This window comes from Rhinoraja longicauda, chromosome 27, assembly GCF_053455715.1.
Source record: "Rhinoraja longicauda isolate Sanriku21f chromosome 27, sRhiLon1.1, whole genome shotgun sequence".
NCBI lineage: Eukaryota > Metazoa > Chordata > Chondrichthyes > Rajiformes > Arhynchobatidae > Rhinoraja > Rhinoraja longicauda.
In genome coordinates this window covers 5,885,000-5,906,386 of record NC_135979.1, presented here as the reverse complement: position 1 = coordinate 5,906,386, position 21,387 = coordinate 5,885,000, and the positions used below count along the sequence as shown (strand labels likewise).

The 21,387-nt window shown below is 42.7% G+C and overlaps 1 protein-coding gene and 3 non-coding genes across 6 annotated transcripts in view; all 4 read left to right on the top strand.

Annotated features, from left to right (window-relative positions):
- The window catches only part of pum1 (pumilio RNA-binding family member 1), an 88,493-nt gene that overhangs the window by 63,137 nt on the left and 3,969 nt on the right, over positions 1 to 21,387 (top strand). For 2 of the 3 annotated variants that reach the window (XM_078423358.1, XM_078423357.1), the window contains 11 exons: positions 2,592 to 2,730; positions 5,376 to 5,519; positions 6,335 to 6,628; positions 7,529 to 7,765; positions 8,880 to 9,147; positions 10,376 to 10,505; positions 11,179 to 11,313; positions 12,849 to 12,986; positions 13,620 to 13,745; positions 18,387 to 18,508; positions 19,195 to 19,387. In XM_078423358.1, coding sequence (XP_078279484.1) covers positions 2,592 to 2,730; positions 5,376 to 5,519; positions 6,335 to 6,628; positions 7,529 to 7,765; positions 8,880 to 9,147; positions 10,376 to 10,505; positions 11,179 to 11,313; positions 12,849 to 12,986; positions 13,620 to 13,745; positions 18,387 to 18,508; positions 19,195 to 19,387 — 1,926 coding nt within the window. The remainder of the gene's footprint in view (positions 1 to 2,591; positions 2,731 to 5,375; positions 5,520 to 6,334; positions 6,629 to 7,528; positions 7,766 to 8,879; positions 9,148 to 10,375; positions 10,506 to 11,178; positions 11,314 to 12,848; positions 12,987 to 13,619; positions 13,746 to 18,386; positions 18,509 to 19,194; positions 19,388 to 21,387) is intronic. The other variant, XM_078423359.1, reaches the window with a different exon arrangement.
- Positions 17 to 94, top strand: LOC144606965 (small nucleolar RNA SNORD103/SNORD85). Its single transcript, XR_013549027.1, has one exon. It is a non-coding gene; the product is annotated as a small nucleolar RNA SNORD103/SNORD85 (small nucleolar RNA).
- On the top strand, positions 3,286 to 3,366 carry LOC144606964 (small nucleolar RNA SNORD103/SNORD85). Its single transcript, XR_013549026.1, has one exon. It is a non-coding gene; the product is annotated as a small nucleolar RNA SNORD103/SNORD85 (small nucleolar RNA).
- Positions 16,903 to 17,039, top strand: LOC144606972 (small nucleolar RNA SNORA50). Its single transcript, XR_013549034.1, has one exon. It is a non-coding gene; the product is annotated as a small nucleolar RNA SNORA50 (small nucleolar RNA).

The following is a 21,387-nucleotide window of genomic DNA, read 5'->3' as shown; positions in this document are numbered from 1 at the left end:
AGTGTAAGGGTGTTAGTCTGGCAATGATGACAAACTTGCCCTCACTGAGAACAGTGTTCAATAATGAAAACTCTGTACTCGAACCTGAGCTAGACTAACAATCTTGCTGATAAAGCCTTGAATCCATTATTATTACCCTTGTTAATACTTCATTAGAACTTTTCTTTTTGCTGGAGATGAGGTAGAAGTGGATGGTAGTTAAAGGAAGGAGGGAGAGAGAGAATAGATCGGCATTTCAAAAATTTGGGAAAGAAAAATGCTTTGTATAGACACTAGAAACTTCTATTAGTTTATTTAATTTGAATTTATGCAACTTGACTCTATTCGGGGATTTCCTTATTCACTTTCAGTCCTCTTCAAAAAGCCTATAAATGCCTTGAGTTCTGTAATTTAACTGCAAGATACTCAGTGGTTAACTGAAGACACAAGAGACAACATGCACTAGAATCGTGGGCAAACAGTGCTGGAGGAATCCTGCAGATCAGGCAGCATCTGGGGAGGAAATAGACGGGTGGTATTTTGGGCAGAGACCCTTCCAACTGATTTCAGACCAGTCCCGATCTGTTGCCTGTTCATTCCCTCCCCTATATTCAATGGTTAATATAGGTTAGCAGCAAAGAGAAGGGCTAGTAGCTTTTGATTTTGCACCATAGGATGAAAAAGACACAACATGATTGTCAAAGCAAGGTTGCTTTCTTCAGTAAGTAATTAACAAGAATGCTTTTTCACACTACACAGCTGAGACCAGATCACCTTAAAGAGAATTTAATTCATACTTGTGAATTGCGTCTATGATAACTTTGCCATGTAAATAATGACGCAGTATTAACTTTTAGGAACATGTCCTGATGTACAAAGTTCACCTGATGTAATCCTATTTCTGGCTTCAGCAAGGGGGCTCCAACTCAAACTAAACGCACTTGTGGTTTGAGTAAAAGTTTGGCACAGATGCTATGTTTTGAGGATGGGGGGGGGGGCAAGAATATACAGACATGAAAGGTAATTCTGAGCAAACTATTTTTCTGGCAAGTCCATTGTATAAATAGGTTTACTAGATTAATTCCCGGAATGGCGGGACTGTCATATATTGAAAGACTGGAGCGACTATGCTTGTATACACTGGAATTTAGAAGGATGAGAGGAGATCTTATCGAAACGTATAAGATTATTAAGGGGTTGGACACGTTAAGAGGCAGGAAACATGTTCCCAATGTTGGGGGAGACCAGAACAAGGGGCCACAGTTTAAGAATAAGTGGTAGGCCATTTAGAACTGAGATGAGGAAAAACTTTTTCAGTCAGAGAGTTGTGAATCTGTGGAATTCTCTGCCTCAGAAGGCAGTGGAGGCCAATTCTCTGAATGCATTCAAGAGAGAGGTAGATAGAGCTCTTAAGGATAGTGGAGTCAGGGGGTATGGGGAGAAGGCAGGAACGGGGTACCGATTGAGAATGATCAGCCATGATCACATTGAATGGCGGTGCTGGCTCGAAGGGCCTAATGGCCTACTCCTGCACCTTTTGTCTATTGTCTAATACAAGTTTCCATTCTTGTAAATTTGGAAGTTTTGCCTGATCTGCTTATCCTTTCCCAAATCTAATTTCAACGTAATAGCATTGGATAACTTTCCAGCTCGTGTAAACCCAGTTTCACTTCTTTGAATCATTAATCATTACCGCCATTTTTGAAGGCCAATATTTATGACCCTTATTGCCCTTGAGACCATGTTGGTCCACTACCACTTTCAACCACTGTAGTCATGACGGGGCTCCTGCAATGCAATAGGTGAGAAGTTCCAAGTTTCAGATCTAGAAATGAAGGACATACAAGTCAGGATGGACGATGAACCCCTGTGATGGAGGGGGATGTAAAGATTTAGTCGCCATATGCTCTTCCACCCCCCTGCTGGCAGATTTAGAGATGCTGTTGAAATAGGATGGACGAATAATTGCATTGCACTTTGTAGATGGTACATAATGAGTGCAGGTGGTTGAGAGAATTAATGTTCAGTCTGAGGTGCAAATCATCCAGTTCTGTTTCCTAAGTTATTGGATTCAGGCAAGTGGGCATTATTCCAACACAATCCCGACATATCCTTGTAGATGATCTAAAGACCCTTGTGTGTCAGGCAAGTCACCCATCACAGGATATTCAGTCTCACCCCTGCTCCCATAGCCACAATATTTATGTTTCTAACCAGTGGTGACCCCAAAATGTTATTGGTGGGGAACTTGGCAATGTCAATAAATGTCCAAAGTTATGGTGAGCAATCCACAGACTACAGATGATAAAGCAATGACGTTTATTAGTCCGATTAAAGATAGTCCGTATGTCTCCAGTGTGGTAGATAATAGCTCAGGGCCGCTCTCTAGACCTGACAATGGTTCAGTTGCCCGATGTATACGCGCCAATGCTTGACTATGTTTGCTGTCTGCAGACGATATGCTTTATTTAGTGAATTGTGAATGGATTGAATACTTCTGCAATCATCCGAGATTGTCGCCAATTTCATTTTGTGATGTCAGGTTTTTCTTTTATGAATTAAAATAACAATTTTCATTTGATGATCCGATGATTCCCTTCTGTTTTATCCAGGTTCTGCGTGCTGGAGCCAATCAGCGGCCTCTGACCCCAAATCAGAGTCAACAAGGCCAACAAGCAGATAGCCTGGTAGCAGCTGCAGCAGTCAACTCGGCTTTAGCTTTTAGCCAAGGACTGGCTACTGGAATGCCAGGTAAATTTACAGTTAATTCTGTGCAGCAGAGATGCGCTTTATTTGGGGGTGGTGGTAAAAATGGTTTATAAAAGGAGACGCTGCGGAAAAAAGTGAACTATTGGCAGTTTCAGCGTGCCAAGCATAGTTGAATTATTAGGCAAATTGTCTGCTATAAAGTTCTGACGGATACAAAGCAAATTTTGCTACGTGATTTAAGTTGTAACTAATCATTAGGAGTTCAAAGCAATTTTAAGCGAGGGAAATCTGTATGTCTATACTTTGAATCCTGCAATTTTTGCACAACTTGCGTAGACCAGTTGGGATTGAGTTCCACGTGCAGTGTGTCTGGTTACTGATGGATATGTTATCACAGCTGCAGTGCCGAATCGGAAAGGAAGCACGGTTCTAATTTATACTCTTGCTGAAATGCACGATCATTATGCTGAAAGCTGGAGTCTAGCTCCAGTTGCAAGGCTCAATGTTGTTTAATAAATTTTAAAGACAAGCTTTTCTTTCTAATTGGAATGTTGAAATGGTTTTTGGAAGTGCCTTTTATTTTTTTTTCAAAACATGTCTGGCAATGATGACACACTTGCCCTCACTGAGAATATTATTCTGTTATAAGAGCTCTTCTTGTACTCGACCTGAGCCAGCCATTGTTTACATTGTTATGGACCCAAGCTATAATTTGCTGAAAACACAGCCCGTTTTTAATGTTATAATAGTTGTCCGTGTTTTAGTCTGTATTCATGCACTAATAATGTGTTTAAGGGAGAGGTGATTTCCAGATGAATTGAAAACACAAATTCATTTTACAATTACCAAACGTAGCCAAATATAACAAAGTACTTTGTAGACTTAATGTTGTAGGAAGGAACTGCAGGTGCTGGTTTAAACCGAAGATAGACGCAAAATGCTGGAGTAACTCAGCGGGACAGGCAGCATCTCTGGAGAGAAGGAATGGGTGACTTTTCGGCTCGAGTCCCTCCTTCAGACTGAAAAGGAGTCTCGACCCGAAACGTCACCCATTCCATCTATCCAAAGATATTGCCTGTCACGCTGAGTTATTCCAGCATTTTGTGCCTATCTTACTTTGTAGACTGAATCAAATAAGGAGCAGTGTGTGAGGGATGTTAGAAGAGAGTGGCCAGTAATGTTATATTTTACAGCAGTGTTATATCCTGGGGAAGCCGTGGAGCTTCGAAGTAAGTTAAACACCCAAAGAAATGAATGCCGGGCTGGAGGGGAGGATTGCACTACAGACTAGAATTAATGAATTGCAACACTGGGACTTGTGGGTAAGGTGCGAGTGATGGGATGGGTAATACGAAGAGAGGATCCGTACACTATTTAAAGACGCCTTCGGCTTTATCCCCCGATTGCACTTCGGTAAATCTGACCACTTGGTTGTGTTTTTACTCCCTGCTCACAAGCAAAAACTGAAGCAGGAGGACCTGCTCCTCCCCACGTCCTCGGGACTAACTGGCAGACGTATTCACAGACATATTTAACCTCTTCATTCTGAATTCCCCCACCAGTCCACTATCATCCTGATATCAAAGAAAAGTAAGGTCGCTTACCTTAATGACTATATTTCGCACTGCTTCTGGAAAGCAGCCGACCTAATCAAGGACCTTTCCCACCCTGGCCATTCCTAATCCCTGCTCCTGTCTGACAGCGAGACAGAAGCGTGAAACCATGTACTTCCCTAGACTCGGACAGCTTCTCCTCTATCAAGCTTCCCATACAGTCCCAATTCTCCAACCTACCTCATTGGACATTGAACCTTTTCTCTGGAACTGGTTTGCTCCAATGTTGAGATCTACATTCTGCACTCCGATACTTTTCTCTGTTACCCTTTATACCCATGTTTGGCTTTGTTGCGATAGTGTAGTGTATTTTCTGATTTGATTGGATAGCACACAAACAGAAGCATGACACTGTACCCAGGTAATCGACTTAAATCTAAACGTCAGAACTGGGAAGCTGTCGTATGAAGAACCGTTGTCAGAGAACTGTTTAACAAGTGAGTGGATTTGGTAGACCTTGAACAAGGACTACAAAGTTTTGAAGGAATTAACATTCACTGAGGTTGGAAGGTGGAAGCTTTGACAGGACAATATTGGAATAATGGAAAGTATGATAATTTAGATTTGGACCAGATAATTCTAGGAATAAGTACAGATGAGATTTTTTTGCAATTCAAAACTGGTTCTCACCAAACAAAAGCTTTTCACTGTACCTCTGTACACGTGACAATAAACTAAAAAAACAAATCAAGATAGATGTGGTTTCTTGTTCCTAGATAAGTACAGATGCTCCCTGCCTTACGATGCTTCGACTTACGATATTTTGACTTTGCGATGGTGCAAACGGCAGTGACCTGTGGTGACCCGCAGCTCACTTCCAGCCACGTGATCACGGGTATTCAATGCATTTCGACGTACAATATTTTCGGTTTCTGATGGGTTTCTCGGAAGTAACCCCATCGTAAGTTGAGGAGCACCTGTGCCTGAATGGGCTTGGAAGTTAAGCTTGGAGTTGAATGGAATAAAATAACCCTTATGTCGCTGTTTAATCCTCACGCCTAGTCTGTGTTTATTTGAGATTATTGATTTTCAGTGTGTGGTGCTACGTTCTATAATAAGCATACCTTATTTCAGGTTATCAAGTCCTTGCTCCAGCAGCTTACTACGACCAGACTGGTGCTCTTGTGGTGAATGCTGGGGCTCGGAATGGCCTAGGAGGTCCCGTTCGCCTTGTTGCTCCAGCGCCTGTAATTATCAGTCCATCCGCAGCGCAGGCAGGTAAGGTTGGCTGTATGTGGAGGAGCTGAAAAAACGTGGATATAACCTGCAATTATAATTGTTTATAAACCTACAATTTTCACTGCCTTGTAAAGTTGAACCTGTTAGATCATTTCAGATGTTACAATGTTTTCCTCGTCTGGACCATGAATTTGAAGATCCTCGAGTATTCAAAAAATAATTATCATGTTGGGCATTTCTACGGCAGTACTTAGCTTGGTGCTGATTTTTGCTCTGCTTTAATTCGGTGCAATCATTTCATACAACTTCTGAAGCACTATTTAAACTCCTTTCCATTCTTCCCCTCTGCGCCACAGACCCAGGTTCAATCCTCATCTCGAGCGCTGTCATGCCTATGTGGAAGTTGTACGTTCTCCTTGTGATTGGGTTTCCTCTGGGTGCTCTGTTTCCTGTCGCACCACAAAGATGTGTGGGTTTGGAGGTTAATTGGCCTGTGTAAATCCCCCCTAGTGTATAGGGAGCAGATGAGAAAGTGAGGTAACTTGGAACCAGTGCGAATGGGTGATCGATTGTTGGTGTGAACTTGGTGGGTTGAAAGACCCGTTTCCATGCTCCATCTTTTAGTTAAGTTCTGCCTCAAACATTGTGGGATTGATCATAACACCATGAGCACACATCGCTTCACAGGAAGTTGCTGCTTTGCCTGTTATCCCTGACCTAGTACCACCCCTGCCATCCATGTTCCTAAGAAAAATGTTGACAATTGGACAAAAGTTGGAGATCTTTCTCTTTTGTTGCAATCTCATTGTGCATTTTGTCTTTGGCGCGTGGGTGAAACTTGTGTGTTCCAACAGTTGCCGCCGCCGCAGCCTCAGCAAATGGTACAGCGAGTGGTTTAGCGGGAACATCCAATGGCTCCTTTCGCCCAATGAGCAACCAACAGCCACAACAGCAACCACAGCAGCAACCCACCAACAGTTTGGCCTCAAACTCATTCTACGGTAACAATTCCCTGTCTAGCACTTCACAGAGCAACTCACTGTTCTCTCAGGGGTCTGGCCAGCCTGGCGGCACTTCCCTGGGCTTTGGAAGCACTAGTTCACTTGGGGCGACACTCGGATCTGCACTTGGAGGATTTGGATCAGCAGGTACATTTAAATTGCAACAATACAATGCTTAAGTGCACAACTTCAGTGTAAAGATTTGTGCAAGCTGAGTTGTCATGTTTCCCTGTCAGGCATGTGTCTTGCCTTTGAGTATTTAAGAATAAATGGTGGTCCGCTTCATACCTATTTGGAAACCAGGATTTCGCTTTTTTTTTTATCTGTCCAAAAGATTCCACACTATAATTTTGTTCAATAGCGTATTTGATATGAGGTAATGGCACATGCCTAACAGGTAACAATATGTTACATCACTCTTGTATTGAGGTATCTTTAGCTTAATATCAATGCACTTTCACATTTAAGCTACTCTACAATATTATGCTATTGCATTCCTCGTGAACTACACAATTGCAATAGCCAGAATTTCCCACTCTGACAATGAATGTTCTGGGCATAATGTGTTTGCTATGATATTACCTGGTAACTGCACTGCTGGGTGTTTTCAACTGTTTTAAGTGGGAATTGGCATGTCTACCTTTGTGAATTGCTGAAATAGTCAAAGTATTGGCGTTGCAAAATGTTAGCAGAATTGCTGAGAATCTGACCAATTGTTTTCCAAAAAAGCCCACTGTCTCGCTCCAGTGTCTGTTGGACTGTAATCGGTATGTATTGAGAGGAAAACCATGATGTTGGACGTGACTTTTGGCTTCATCTGCTAAATTGCCCATTTAATTATTATGAGATTCGTACGTAACAAGTTGTGTTTTGTGAATCCAGGTAAAATACTGTTTTTTAATTTAAAAATTTAAATTAAATTAAGGTACATCGAAATGTAATTGTAAATGTAATAGTTGTAAATGTAATTGGGAAAAATCTGTGATTTTTACTGTGCACAGGTTGTTAATGTGAACCACTAAAATGAGCCTCTTTAATTCTGTTCAGTTGGCAGTTCCAACACCAGCAGTGGTTCAAGAAGAGATTCACTAACTGGCAGCTCTGATCTGTACAAACGAACAACCAGCAGTCTTGCTCCCATTGGCCACAACTTTTACAATGGATTGGGTTTCTCGTCTTCCCCTGGACCAGTAGGCATGCCTCTTCCAAACCAAGGCCCGAGCCACTCGCTAACACCACCGCCGTCTCTGTCATCCCACGGATCATCATCCAGCCTTAACCTGGGTAAGAGGGGAGGGTAACTCTCGGTTCATTTTTTTTCCCCTCGTCATTCATTTCTCACTCTGCTTTTATTTTTAAGTGACCTCTTGCGGAACTGTTTTGGCGTGTTCTTAACAGTGTACCTTTTTTCTAGATTTGGTATTTGGATTTGAACAAAAGGCACAACTTTTGCCAAGAAATCCTTTGGCAATAGTTGGAGTTACATGGACAGTGGTTGGGGAAGAAAAAGTTTAACTATTAAAGTTTAAGCATGAGGGGTAGGCCATTTAAATTTAGGACTGAGACGAGGAAAATCTTTTTCACCCAGAGAGTTGTGAATCCGTGGAATTCTCTGCCACAGAAGGCAGTGGAGGCCAATTCAGTGGATGTTTTGAAGAGAGATTTAGATACAGCTCTTGGGGCTAACTGAATCAAGGGATATGGGGAGAAAGCAGGAACGGGGTACTGATTTTGGATGATCAGCCATGATCATATTGAACGGCAGTGCAGGGTCGAATTGCCTACACCCGCACCTATTTTCAAAGTTGCTGTTAATGTCTTCTATCCACTGGCTATAATGTACTTCCTCTAGCACTTTGGGATTGTTTAATGTACTCATTGTGGGCTGGGTAGTTTAAGGATAGTACTTCAATTAGCATAGGAATGAATGTGTGGTAATTGTTTAAATATTGCTTGTTATACAAGGTTACAAAGGTCCAGTTAAAGTGCATTTGCAAAACCTGCCGTGCATGTCGTGCATAATTATGTTGGGTTTGACACTCCCTGGGTCACCTCACTGAAGACAAAAGATGCAACTTCACTTTGAAGATTTTTGATGTTTTCTCTGACTAAACTAATGCATGGTACAGGCATCTAACGTTTTATGCATTTGATATATGTTTTTGAAATAATGTGCTTGTTCCTTTAATACCAGAGCTTGATTTGCGTGTTGGTATTTTTTGAATAACGTGCTCAAATTTACTGCTGTCAGCCAAGTCACGTATATGTTTAGTTTGAGTGCTTTTTTAATTACTCACCTCTTCAAGCACGTAAGCCCTGCGTAAAAGCGTGGGGTGCCTATACTAGTCACCCCATTGGGTGCTGGATGGATTCCAATCTTGACTCTTTTCTCTAACAGGTGGGCTCACAAATGGCAGTGGAAGATTTATCTCTGCCGCCCCAGGAGCTGAGGCCAAGTACCGCAGCGTCAACAGTGCCTCGAGTCTGTTCAGCTCCAGCAGTCAGTTGTTCCCACCCTCCCGCCTGCGATACAGCATGTCGGATGTGATGCCGTCAGGCCGCAGCAGACTACTGGAGGACTTCCGTAACAACCGCTATCCAAACCTTCAACTGCGCGAAATAGCCGGCCACATCATGGAATTCTCTCAGGATCAACATGGTTCAAGGTGTGGAATACTGTTGTTTGAATCTGTCTACCATTAATGTTATTTTGAAATTTAAACAGTAATTTAGAGAGAGGGGGGGGGGGGGGGGGGGGGGTGGTGTGGCAGGAGGAAGAGAGAACATTTGTACTTGCACGTGTATCAAAAAAGTGTTTGTGTTACTATCCTAGTTACTTAATTGGTTCGCATAGTGTTCCAGCTTTTTAAACTTGACCAAAGCCCAGATAACTAAGCCCACCTACATAACAATATTGAATCCCTGGAAAAGATGGCCACTGCTAGATTTAATGGTGTGTTATGTACAGTGCATAATATGTGAATAAATACAGTGCAGTGAATAAATATTAGTCGTTTTGAAGCAGTTCTTCAAGTGTGGTAATATTGCTGTGTAAATGAAACTGGGCAAAAAGGGAATATAGCTCCAAAGGCTTGGATGTGCAATTGCTTTTTATCAAAGGCATTGTGACGGTGACTCTTACATGGTTGAGGTTGCACACAGCTTTGTGGGAAAGTAGACGCTGTAACATTTTTACTCTGCCACATGGCAGCTGGTGTTGAAGAAAAGCAAATGGAAGGTGTGTATCATTGTAGACAATATGTGGATTTTGTTACGAAATAATCGGGCAGAGTAAAATGGGTTGTGATCTTGGGGTCCAGGAAAGGCAATGTTAATAGGAATGGTGCACTAAGAAAAAGATAATGAAGACCATGTTTGGGCAGAAGATTTTCCTCTGCAAAATATCGGTCTGCTACTTGGTCACCATTTCCATCATCCACATTCCGTCTGGAATGGGTGCATTGAGATTTTGCTGCTTGATAAACGTTTGTGGATCGTTTGTTCGATAAACCGCAATGCGTGCGTCTCTAGAGAATAGACGAGGCTGTAAGCACCTCCATGTTCCCCGCTGCTGCCTTGAGCTGATAAATCGTACCACCCTGGGACGCCCTTTAATGGAAAGACACTCATTTCTGATTTGGTCCTCTTGGGATTGGTAGGGCAATTGCTGGATAATTTCTCCTTTGAGGAAATTGCAGGGATGATTTGCAGTTGGCTGCTATCGTGGGTGAGCCGGGGGCTTTCTCCCTTTCTTTCACGAAGGCCGATTTGTTCACCGGCTTCAGAAACGGTTCAAAGTCAGCAAAACAGTTTGGTGTAAGTTTGGAAGTTACAAAACCTTCACCCCACTACTTGAACGATTCTGACTTCCTTAAATTATTTTATGGCCCTCAGGTTCATTCAGCTTAAATTGGAGCGAGCTACCCCGGCAGAGAGACAGCTGGTCTTTAACGAGATTCTGCAGGCAGCCTATCAACTGATGGTGGATGTTTTTGGAAATTATGTAATCCAGAAATTTTTTGAGGTAAGTAAAAATATGGTTTTGTCGACACCTGTAGAATGGGGGGCAAAGCAAAATAGGATAATGGCTTAAATTTCAATTTACTTTGCAGATTGAGATTTTGTTTTGGCTAATCAAGACATATTAAATGAACAGACTTGTGATTTCAACTGTCCATCTCTGATCTTCAAAATGAGAAATAAGCACTTTTAGCTTCTTAGCGTTGTAGGGTGGGTACCCCTTGTTTCCTGTGCTCCTTGGCCTGTCCAAGTATGAATATCTTTTTCTAGTGGCAAAGACGTCAAGTACTCAAATTAATCTTTCCTTTCTCAAGTTGGGTGGGGAGGTTAAAATTGTGGTGTGGCTGGTAAGACCGAGAGCCACCAGAACTTCGAACTTTCCTGATTTAATAATCGATTTATAATTTTGCAGGTGAACTTTCTTTAATGAAACGCATCATTAGTGCTGCTCATAATAAAACTAATTTTCTGAGAATATTTTTTAAAAATTATGGTGCAGGTCTCACAGGGCAGAGAATGTTACCACAGTTTAGCTGGTGGATTAAAGAAGCCATATCAGATTGGATGAAGTATAGCTAGAAGGACGATTGGTTGAACCAAGAGTGGTCTGTATCTGTGTGATTTTACAGAGCTGATGAGTGCATACCAGTAAAACGTCTCTGCTCCCTGTTCTCTAGTTTGGAAGCCTGGATCAGAAGCTGGCTCTGGCTCAACGTATCCGCGGACATGTTCTCTCTTTAGCGCTGCAGATGTATGGCTGCCGTGTGATACAGAAGGCTCTGGAATCCATTCCCCCAGACCAGCAGATCATTGTAAGATTGAGTTTTAGCATTTAGTTGATGTATTTATTTCTGGCGTATTACACCTGGCCCTCCACAATAGCACATGCTGGAAACATTGCGTTATTGTCAGTTAATTATAATGGGTGGAAAATCATTAATGGAGAGCACTTTCATAGAAGTGCCCAAGTGGAAAATCTTCTCGGTGTTTCATTTTCTGTGTTGACTAGAATTTTTCCCTTTTTGTTTTTGCACTGCACCCTGTAAAGTTGTTTTAGCGATTATGATTTGTATGTAATTAATAGCAATTTTCCAAATACTGTTAATTCTGCAAAATTGGCCATTTCAAACTTAGTCAAATTACAGATGAGAACACTGTACTAGTTTCCAGGAATATTTAAAATGCAGAATCTGCAGAACCTTCCTCTTGGGTGGCCTGTATCAACATCACTTCCACACATCCAACCCGATCTTGTTTCAGTTTGTTATTTTTCTCTCCTGCACTAATCTCATGTTTCTTTAATAATGGAGCAGTGTGGCACAAAGGCAAGTATTTGGCCATCCAACCCTGCATCGCTCTTTGAAAGCTATGTCCGGTTATGCTCCCCTTTTGCTTGCATTCCAGGGGGAAAAAAAGTATCCAGACTCCTCTAGAAAGTTGCCACGAATCCTTAACCACTGCTCTGTAGGAAAATGCGTAAAAACCCTTGAAGGAATCCTTAGTTTGAATGGGCCAGACCAGCAAAGAAGTCCCTGGTTATGTTGGTTTTTGGGTGAGATAGGAGTTAAGGAAAGTGGGGTGATAATGTAAGTTGAAGAAACACGCTAGCGGAAGGAATAACATTAAAAGAATCATTAAATGAGGCTGTGTGGCTTGACCAAAAACAAAAAAATGGCAATCAGAGACAAAACAATGTAAGGTGCCACGGGCAGTGGTGGAGGCCAAGTCAGTGGATATTTTTAAGGTGGAGATTGACAGATTCTTGATTAGTAAAGGCATTGGGGTTATGGGGAGAAGGTGGGAGAATGGTGTTGAGAGAGATAGATTGATCAGCCATGATTGAATGGTGGAGTAGACTTGATGGACCCAACCGCCCAATTCTGCTCCTATAACTTATGAACCCATGCCTGCAGTCTGATGGAAAGTACAAATGTACATTTGGCCAGTGTGTCAGCAATCGTGGGAATTTCAATAACCATAAGATTAATTGGAGTACCATTAGTGTGAAGTCTTGAATGCAGAAAGCCCAAATTGTGTATGTCGTTGCGTGACAATGTTGTAATACGGGAACTTTGCAGTGTATGTGTGCACAAATTATTAAAGAGACTAGGACAAGTCAGTAAGTTGGTTAAACAAGGCTTTTTGGATGCTTTCTGCAGGAATGAACTGCAGGTGCTGGTTTACACCAAAGATGGACACAAAATGCGGGACAGGCAACATCTTTGGATGCTCTCAAAAGGGAAATTTGGAAGTAATTTGTATGTGAAAGGGAGTTATTTGAGCCATTGATCATGTTTCTGGGGTGGCTATATAACTTTTATTTTCTCTTCTGCATTGTGCTGTACAGAACGAAATGGTGAAGGAGCTAGATGGGCATGTCCTGAAATGTGTCAAAGATCAGAATGGAAACCATGTTGTACAGAAGTGCATTGAATGTGTCCAGCCACAGTCTCTGCAGTTCATCATTGATGCTTTCCAAGGACAGGTACGACCTGGAGGTTTCTGACCCGTCACCCCTTTTAATTACATCAATTTCTCTTTGCATCTCAGTCAAGTAAATATTCTGTGTTTTCTATACTGGGTGGCTTAAATGTTAGATGTGGGGTGGTATTGCCTATCGTTGTCCTTGCTGGTAATTGGGAATGGTCGCTGTGGGTTGATGACGTTGGTTGCGGGAATAAGGATGGCTCCTCTGCTAGCTTCGGGCTACTGGTCAATCCCATGCTCATTCTGCAACATTGGATTTCAATATGTCCATGGAGTTCTGTTTCCATTTTCAAACTTGAGAGGGCACACAAAGCTCAAATTTGGGTTAAATTTGGGTATTCTATTAATGAAAGAGAGCCAGAGAAGATGGAGTCCATTTTACTTTAAAAATGTACAGTAGGAAGAATTGGAAAATGAAAGTGAATAGGGAATGGCCAACACTGAGCTTTAACTATTGGCAGTGGATGCAGACTGATCTACACGCGCAATCAGTAGTGTACCAGACTGCAAAATGTTCCTCTCTTAACAAAAGTCTTTACTGTATAATCTCATCAATTTGGACCCCACGTGCTGCTTTATAATACTGTACCCTTTTGTGACCTGCTGCTAAGCTGTTTTATTTTCGCTCCAGGTTTTTGCTCTGTCAACCCATCCATACGGCTGTCGTGTTATTCAGCGGATTTTGGAGCATTGCATGCCTGAGCAGACTCTGCCTATTCTAGAGGAACTGCATCAACACACAGAGCAGTTGGTTCAGGTATGTGGACTTGTCCGCCAAATCGGCTGTCATTTTGTTGTTGTGGTTTGGGGGCATGGAGAATGAAGCAAACTTCAGCACTAACTCTTGTGTTTCCGGTTTGAAGCACACCAAGACTAATTGTGATGTACTTCCTATATCACTTGTGATCATTATGTCTCAATCCTGAGATGATAACTCTCCAGCCAGAAGTGGTATCTTCCACGCTTTCTCTGTCCAACCCATTAAGAATTTTCCGTTTTGATGAAATTTTCTGTCCCCGAGCTTGCAGGACAAGCTTAGTCTTTTCTAATCACTTTAAGGAAATGATGAAGCTTTGCTGCACTATTTTTAAAACACAAATATTACTTAAATTGACAAAACCTCAGCACTCAATTGTAATCTTGTACTCCACTCCTTCGTAAATGTAGATCTACAGATCGTTTAAATTTCTTGCCTATTAATACCAGTGCAATTTCCTCTTTAACAACTTTATATAATAACTTTATTTATATAGCACTTTTCATGCAATTGAGTGCAGCCCAAAGTGCTTTCCACAAAAATAAACATGTCTAAACAAAAGTACAATTAAAGAAGTCCTAGGCTGTTAATAGCATACATTATAATATCCAGCTTCCAATTTCTTGTAATTTTCAGAAGAAAATTTTGTCTTTTCCCCAAAAAGGTGGGTACTTTTCTATTTCTCCACCTAAAAAGTGCCACATCTCCACTCATTTACTTAGCATGCCCAGTCCACGTTAAAAACTCAGATAATCTGGCATGCTGGTAACTTTGATGCCAAATTCATTGATATTCTAGGCGATGGGATGTCATTATGATCAATATCCCAACACGTTTTATGGTGTTACATGGTGTGATAAATGTCCTAGTGAATCCAGTAATTTAAAAGTGTGAGAGAACCTTGGTTTCGTGTTGCTGCGTTATAGCACCAGAGATACGGGTTTGATCCCGACAGCAGGTGATGCTTGTACGGCGTTTAAACGTTCTCTGTGTGACACTGTGGGCTTCCTCCAGGTGTCTTTCTCCCAAGCTCCAAAGACGTGCAGGTTTGTAGGTTAATTGGCTGTATACTATGGGGTGATCGCTGGACCACAGGGACTCGGTGGGCTGAAGGGCCTGTTTCCATGCTCCATCTCTAAAGACTAAGAGAGAAATAATCATAATCATAATAGTAATAGTACATTCATCAGCCAAGTATGTTTTGCAACATACGAGGAATTTGATTTGCCATACAGTCATACCGATAAAGAGCAAGAAGATGCCAACATTCCTCACTGTGATGGAAGGCAAAAAAAGTTCAATCTACTTCCCTTCTTTGTTCTCCCGCGGTCGGGGCACTCGAACCTTCCGTTGTCAGGGCGATCTTGGCTCCCGGAGCTGGCGGTCGGGCCCTCCGTGTTGGGATGATCAAGCTCCCGCATCGGGGGGGAGGGGGGTGTCAGACCCCCGCGCCAGGCGATCGGGGCTAGTCGAACCTTCTGTGACCTTGGAGCTTCCTGACATCAGTCTCTACCCGAGACTGCGAGCTCCTTGATGTTGAAATCTGCTGGCGCAGTTGGAGTGTCGATCCCAGGCAAGGGATGGTAAGTCCACGACTCCGTGGTGGGGCCCAAAGTCAGTCTCGAGCAAGGCCGCCAACTCCATGATGTTAGGCCGCAGAGCGATCGGAGATACGATCCGGAAATCAATCGCATCTCCGGCAAGGTGAGAGATTTAAAAAGGGTTTCCCCCTCCCCACCCCCCACATAAAACAAACCAGAGAACATTAACACAAACTTTTAAAACACACTAAAAATAACAAAAAAGACGAAAAGACAGATTGTTGGCAAGGCTGCCATCGCTGACGGCGCCACCCGGTGGACATAGAGCCTGGTTGGTTGAAAGTGCAGAAACTTTAGCCTGGCAAATCAAAGTGAGCATGGGCAAAATTATCTGGTGAGCCCGGCACTAAGTCATCAGGGTTTCTCAATCATCGAGCACGATTATTATAGTTTTACTTCATAATGCTTGTCAACGTCCTCAGAGCTAATTTCCCCACCATGCTTGAAATAATGAAAATGTTTAAATGTTCAGCTTGCAATACTCTGAATCTAGACTATTGATTTAGTTTGTAAATAGCTAAAGCCTAAGTACTGAGCACTGTTAGTCACTTTCTGAAGGCAGTTCATTGAAGTGTTTTGTAATCGGTTATATGTCTAGAATGGACCACGTGTATGAGTTTTTCTTCTGACTTTCAACACGTGCCCCAGCCATGGTTTATTTTTAATCCATGACTTTCCGATACTCTGTGCAGTCTTCACATATAGTGTGACATTTGGTGTGTCAGTATTTCAAGAAACCAGCAATGGTTTCTCAATCACATTGATCTTTGTGAAGCCCTTTTCAGAATTCTGGAGGTCCCAATCAGTTTTATAACCAATCAAATAGTTAAATTGTAGTCATTGCTTGTTGGCAAGGTCCCACCATTAGCAGTGATGACTGGGATCTTAGGATTCTGGAATGTTCCTCTTCCCATTTGAATTGTGCCAGGGGTGGGTTTGCATCCACTGGAAGTGAAATCCTGGATAGAATGAAGGTGGAGAAGATGTTTCCACAAGTCTAGGCCCAGAGGCCACAATCTAAGAATAAAAAAAGGATGTACCTTTAGAAAGGAGGTGAGAAGGAATGTGGAATTCATTGTCACGGACTACTGTAGAGGCCACGTCAGTGGATATTTTTCAGGTGGAGATTGACAGATTCTTGATTAGTAAGGGTGTCAGGGGTTGTGGAGCGAAGGCAGGAGAATGGGGTTGAGAGGAAAAGATCGATTAGCCACGATTAAATGGCAGTGTAGACTGGATGGGCCGAATGGCCTAATTCTGCACCTAGAACCTATGAGGCGGCCCTTTGGTTGTAAGTTTTCAGTTACTGGAGCAGACTGAACCATCGTGCACATGGTAAAAGACAGTGAAGTGGAATTTGAGAGCAAAAATTATTTTTGTCTAACCATAAAGGGCAGGTTGAAATCTCGTCTGGTGTTTTCCAGAAACTTTCTTGATTATCACCGTTGTAAGCATATTTTTAGAATTAAGTTACTTGGGGATAAATAGTAGAGAAAAACAGAGGTCTGAGACGTATCCTCGATTTTCACTTACAATTTGTGTTAAAAATGCTATCCGTGCACTGTATTTGAACCTGTGATGCACTGACCTGTAGTGTCACAGGCCAAGCAACCGTGCTACAGTAAACCCTTGTGATAACTGGAACTCCTCAGCATCGAACACTGAGCTGTTCTTTTAACGACAAGTGACACATATTGTGTTTCATTGCCACTTGGTGCTGCGGTTTCAAATAAAAGTCTCGGGATCATTGACCTTATAAGGTACGGGAAGGTTCAGGAGTCGAAGCTGATAAAGTATTCCGGAAACAAAAATAGAAAAATATTCAACACTTAAGATGGCAGCCCCAGGACAAGATGGCAGCCCCAGGACAAGATGGCAGCCCCAGGACAAGATGGCAGCCCCAGGACAAGATGGCAGCCCCAGGACAAGATGGCAGCCCCAGGACAAGATGGCAGCCCCAGGACAAGATGGCAGCCCCAGGACAAGATGGCAGCCCCAGGACAAGATGGCAGCCCCAGGACAAGATGGCAGCCCCAGGACAAGATGGCAGCCCCAGGACAAGATGGCAGCCCCAGGACAAGATGGCAGCCCCAGGACAAGATGGCAGCCCCAGGACAAGATGGCAGCCCCAGGACAAGATGGCAGCCCCAGGACAAGATGGCAGCCCCAGGACAAGATTTAAGCCTTGTCAGTTTCCAAAGCAAATCTCTTGAGTGACTAGCCACTGCAATATTTTCAGACAGATTTCTGATTTCTGCAGGGAGTTGCAGAAATGTTTGGACATGCAAGCAACTGCAGATCAGTAAACGGTCAAAAGAGAAAGAAAAAAACCCAAAATGATGGCACGAAGGTGAAGGCAATAGGCAGAGAAAGACAAGGAGAGGGGAAAAAGGGGTAGATGGGGGAGGAAGGTGGCAGTCAGTTGTGCCTCCACCTACCGTCATCCAACTTCTGTCTCTACACGCACTTTAAAATACATATTAAAAATTTGTTTTCATTCATAGTTTGTAATTATTTTCTTTTTTGTCCACAAATTCTGTTAAGAGCAAATTTGATTCCATGTTGCAAATATTTGGTTAGTGATGATATGTGGATTCTGTACGGACAAATTTTCACAATCAGACTTGGTGAAACATGGGAGTTGCTGGTACAAAGGGGAGTTGCTAGTAAAAGGCATTTATTTTTTTGCTCTCTATTCCAATTCCAGAACTAATCATGAAAAATGTTAGAAAATCTGATCAACAATATTAAGTAGTTGTTTTGGTGATTATGTAATTAGCATGAGTTGATGCTTGTTTAATCATTACAATGAACTTGGTATGTCCCAATTGTTGAATAAGTACATTTTAAAGAAATAGCTTTGCATTCATCATTGTACCGTTCTATTTAGTACGCCTTTAAATATATTAAGTGCTGATATGAAAGTGATTATATTCCTGACCCGAAAGGTCCCCAGATGCAGCCTGACCCATTAAGCACTTTGTTTTGTGCTCACTGATCACAGTTCCATTGACATTTGAACCCATTCGTGTACTTGCAGGATCAGTACGGGAATTACGTCATTCAGCACGTCCTGGAACACGGCCGTCCCGAGGATAAGAGTAAAATCGTGTCCGAAATCCGAGGAAATGTCCTGGCCTTGAGCCAGCACAAGTTTGCCAGGTATATCTAGTGACATTTGGTTGGTTCCTCCTAATATACGCTTAGTTGAACATGAATCTGCCTCTGACTAGGTCGTGTGACAACGTGTACATTGGAGCGTGCATTTATTTGCGCGGCACGGTGGAGCGGCGGTCGATTTGCTGCCTTACCGCGCCAGAGACCCGCATTCTCTGGGTGCTCCGGTTTCCTCCCGCACCCCATCGATGTGCGAGTTTGTAGGTTGCTTGGCCTCTAAATTGCCACTGATGTGTAAGAGTGGGTAAGTCAGTGGGATAATGTAGAACAAGTGGGAATAGGTTGGGCTGGACTCAGTAGGCCAAAGGGCTGCCTTCCATGTTGGATCTTTTTTCAATTCCCAATTAGCATTACTATGGGCAAGGCAGCTGAATAGACAAGTTTTTTTTTTTGCCTGGATTTATTTTCTCTTTGCGAGCTTACTGAATACGTCAATATTATTAAAGTCTTGCAAACTCTCTCTAATCTTTGTAGTGCCCATTATTGATAGGGCAATTATCCATTTCTTTGTGATCTTTTGCTAGTAATTTTAGATCTGACCTCTGGATGATTGCAGATGGAATGTATTTGTTTCCCCTGCCTGCTATGTTAAAACTACATAATTCAGACTAGCTGTATTTAATCGTCCACAACAGTCAGTTGTCACCAGCATGGATATCTTTGTTTTGCAGCAATGTTGTTGAGAAATGTGTGACCCATGCCTCCCGTGCTGAGCGAGCTCTGCTGATTGATGAAGTGTGCAGTATTAATGATGGTCCTCACAGTGCCTTATACACTATGATGAAGGATCAGTACGCAAACTATGTGGTACAGAAGATGATTGATGTGGCTGAGCCAGCCCAGCGCAAGATTGTGATGCATAAGGTAGGCCCACTATGGCTTTAATGTATATTCAGTTTTTCAAAATGTCCACCTCATTACCAGAGGCTTGAAAAGAGCTTCATCTAAACGTGTTCCTAAACAGGACCCTGACCCGAAACGTCATCAGTCCATTACCACCTCAGCTGCCTAACCCGCTGAGTTCCCCCAGCACTTTGTGTTTTGCTTGAGATTCTAGTTTCTGAACTTGTGTCTTCATCTGAAAGTGATTTTCAATTAAATCTTTTTATTTTGACATTTAATGAAATACATGGATAGTTTAGTTTTAAAACTCAGCCGCAAAATTCTTGTAAAGTCTCCAGCAATTTGGGCGCAACTGGTGGAGCCCATGCCTTGCAGCGCCAGAGATCTGAGAAGAGTACTCCCTGTAACTGTATGGGTTTTCGCTGTGGACTTCGGTTTATCCACACGTCCCCAAGACGTGTCGCTTTGTAGGCTAATTGGCTTCTGTAAATTTTACGCAAGAAGTGGATGAGAAAGTGGGATAACATAGAACTAGTGTGAGCGGGTGATTGGCACGGGCCCGGTGGCACGAAGGACCTGTTTCCAGACTGTACCTATAGACAATAGGTGCAGGAGGAGGCCAATTCGGCCCTTCAAGCCATTCAATGTGATCATGGCTGATCATTCTCAATCAGTACCCCGTTCCTGCCTTCTCCCCATACCCCCTGACTCCGCTATCCTTAAGAGCTCTATCTAGTTCTCTCTTGAATGCATTCAGAGAATTGGCCTCCACTGCCTTCTGAGGCAGAGAATTCCACAGATTCACAACTCTGACTGAAAAAGTTTTTCCTCATCTCAGTTCTAAATGGCCTACCACTTATTCTTAAACTGTGGCCCCTTGTTCTGGACTCCCCCAACATTGGGAACATGTTTCCTGCCTCTTAACGTGTCCAACCCCTTAATAATCTTATACGTTTCGATAAGATCTCCTCTCATCCTTCTAAATTCCAGTGTATACAAGCCTAGTTGCTCCAGTCTTTCAATATATGACAGTCCCGCCATTCCGGGAATTAATCTAGTAAACCTACGCTGCACGCCCTCAATAGCAAGAATATCCTTCCTCAAATCTGGAGACCAAAACTGCACACAGTACTCCAGGTGCGGTCTCACTAGGGCCCTGTACAACTGCAGAAGGACCTCTTTGCTCCTATACTCAACTCCTCTTGTTATGAAGGTCAACATTCCATTGGCTTTCTTCACTGCCTGCTGTACCTGCATGTTTCCTTTCAGTGACTGATGCACTAGGACACCCAGATCTTGTTGTACGACCCAGATCTCGTTGTACTAAACCATAACCTATAAACTAAACTAAATTGCATATTTTTCAGCCTCAGCTGCCATAGCAGGCAAGATAGAATGATAGATTTTGGCTGAACGATCTTATTTAGCGAAGGGGTTGTTTTGTACCCTGGAATTCTGAAGATTCTGAATTCTGTTGTAGTTGTCCAAATTCTGCGTTCTGCATTGTGAAGGTCATGGACCAATGTACTGGATTATTTCTTCACTGCGCTGTATCACACTGATTCCCATACTTGATCTCACTTAGCGTCAGTGGAAAGATTATTTATTTGAACGATGAGCTCTGGGATGATGACAATGAAATGATCGCAGTCTCCTAACATACACCAGCGTGTTGATTACATGCCGTTTTAGATGAAAGTTGCCATTTATTCACCCTTGGGATGGAACCTGGGGCACAATCATTTAACTCGTTTAGATCAGAAAATGGATGTTTTGTAACAAAGCTTGAGATGTCTCTCACCGACTGCAGTTTCCCTTCATTCGGACCAAATCCCTACGGTTTTTCCCCACCGCCCCTCACGTGGACCGTTCACAAGGTTCAGCCCAACTTTCCTTTTGATCTTGCACCTGAGAGGAATAGATCGGGTAGATGCATAGTCTTTTGCCCAAAGTAGGGGAATCGAGGACCAGAGGACATAGATTCAAGGTGAAGGGGAAAAGATTTAACAGGAATCCGAGGG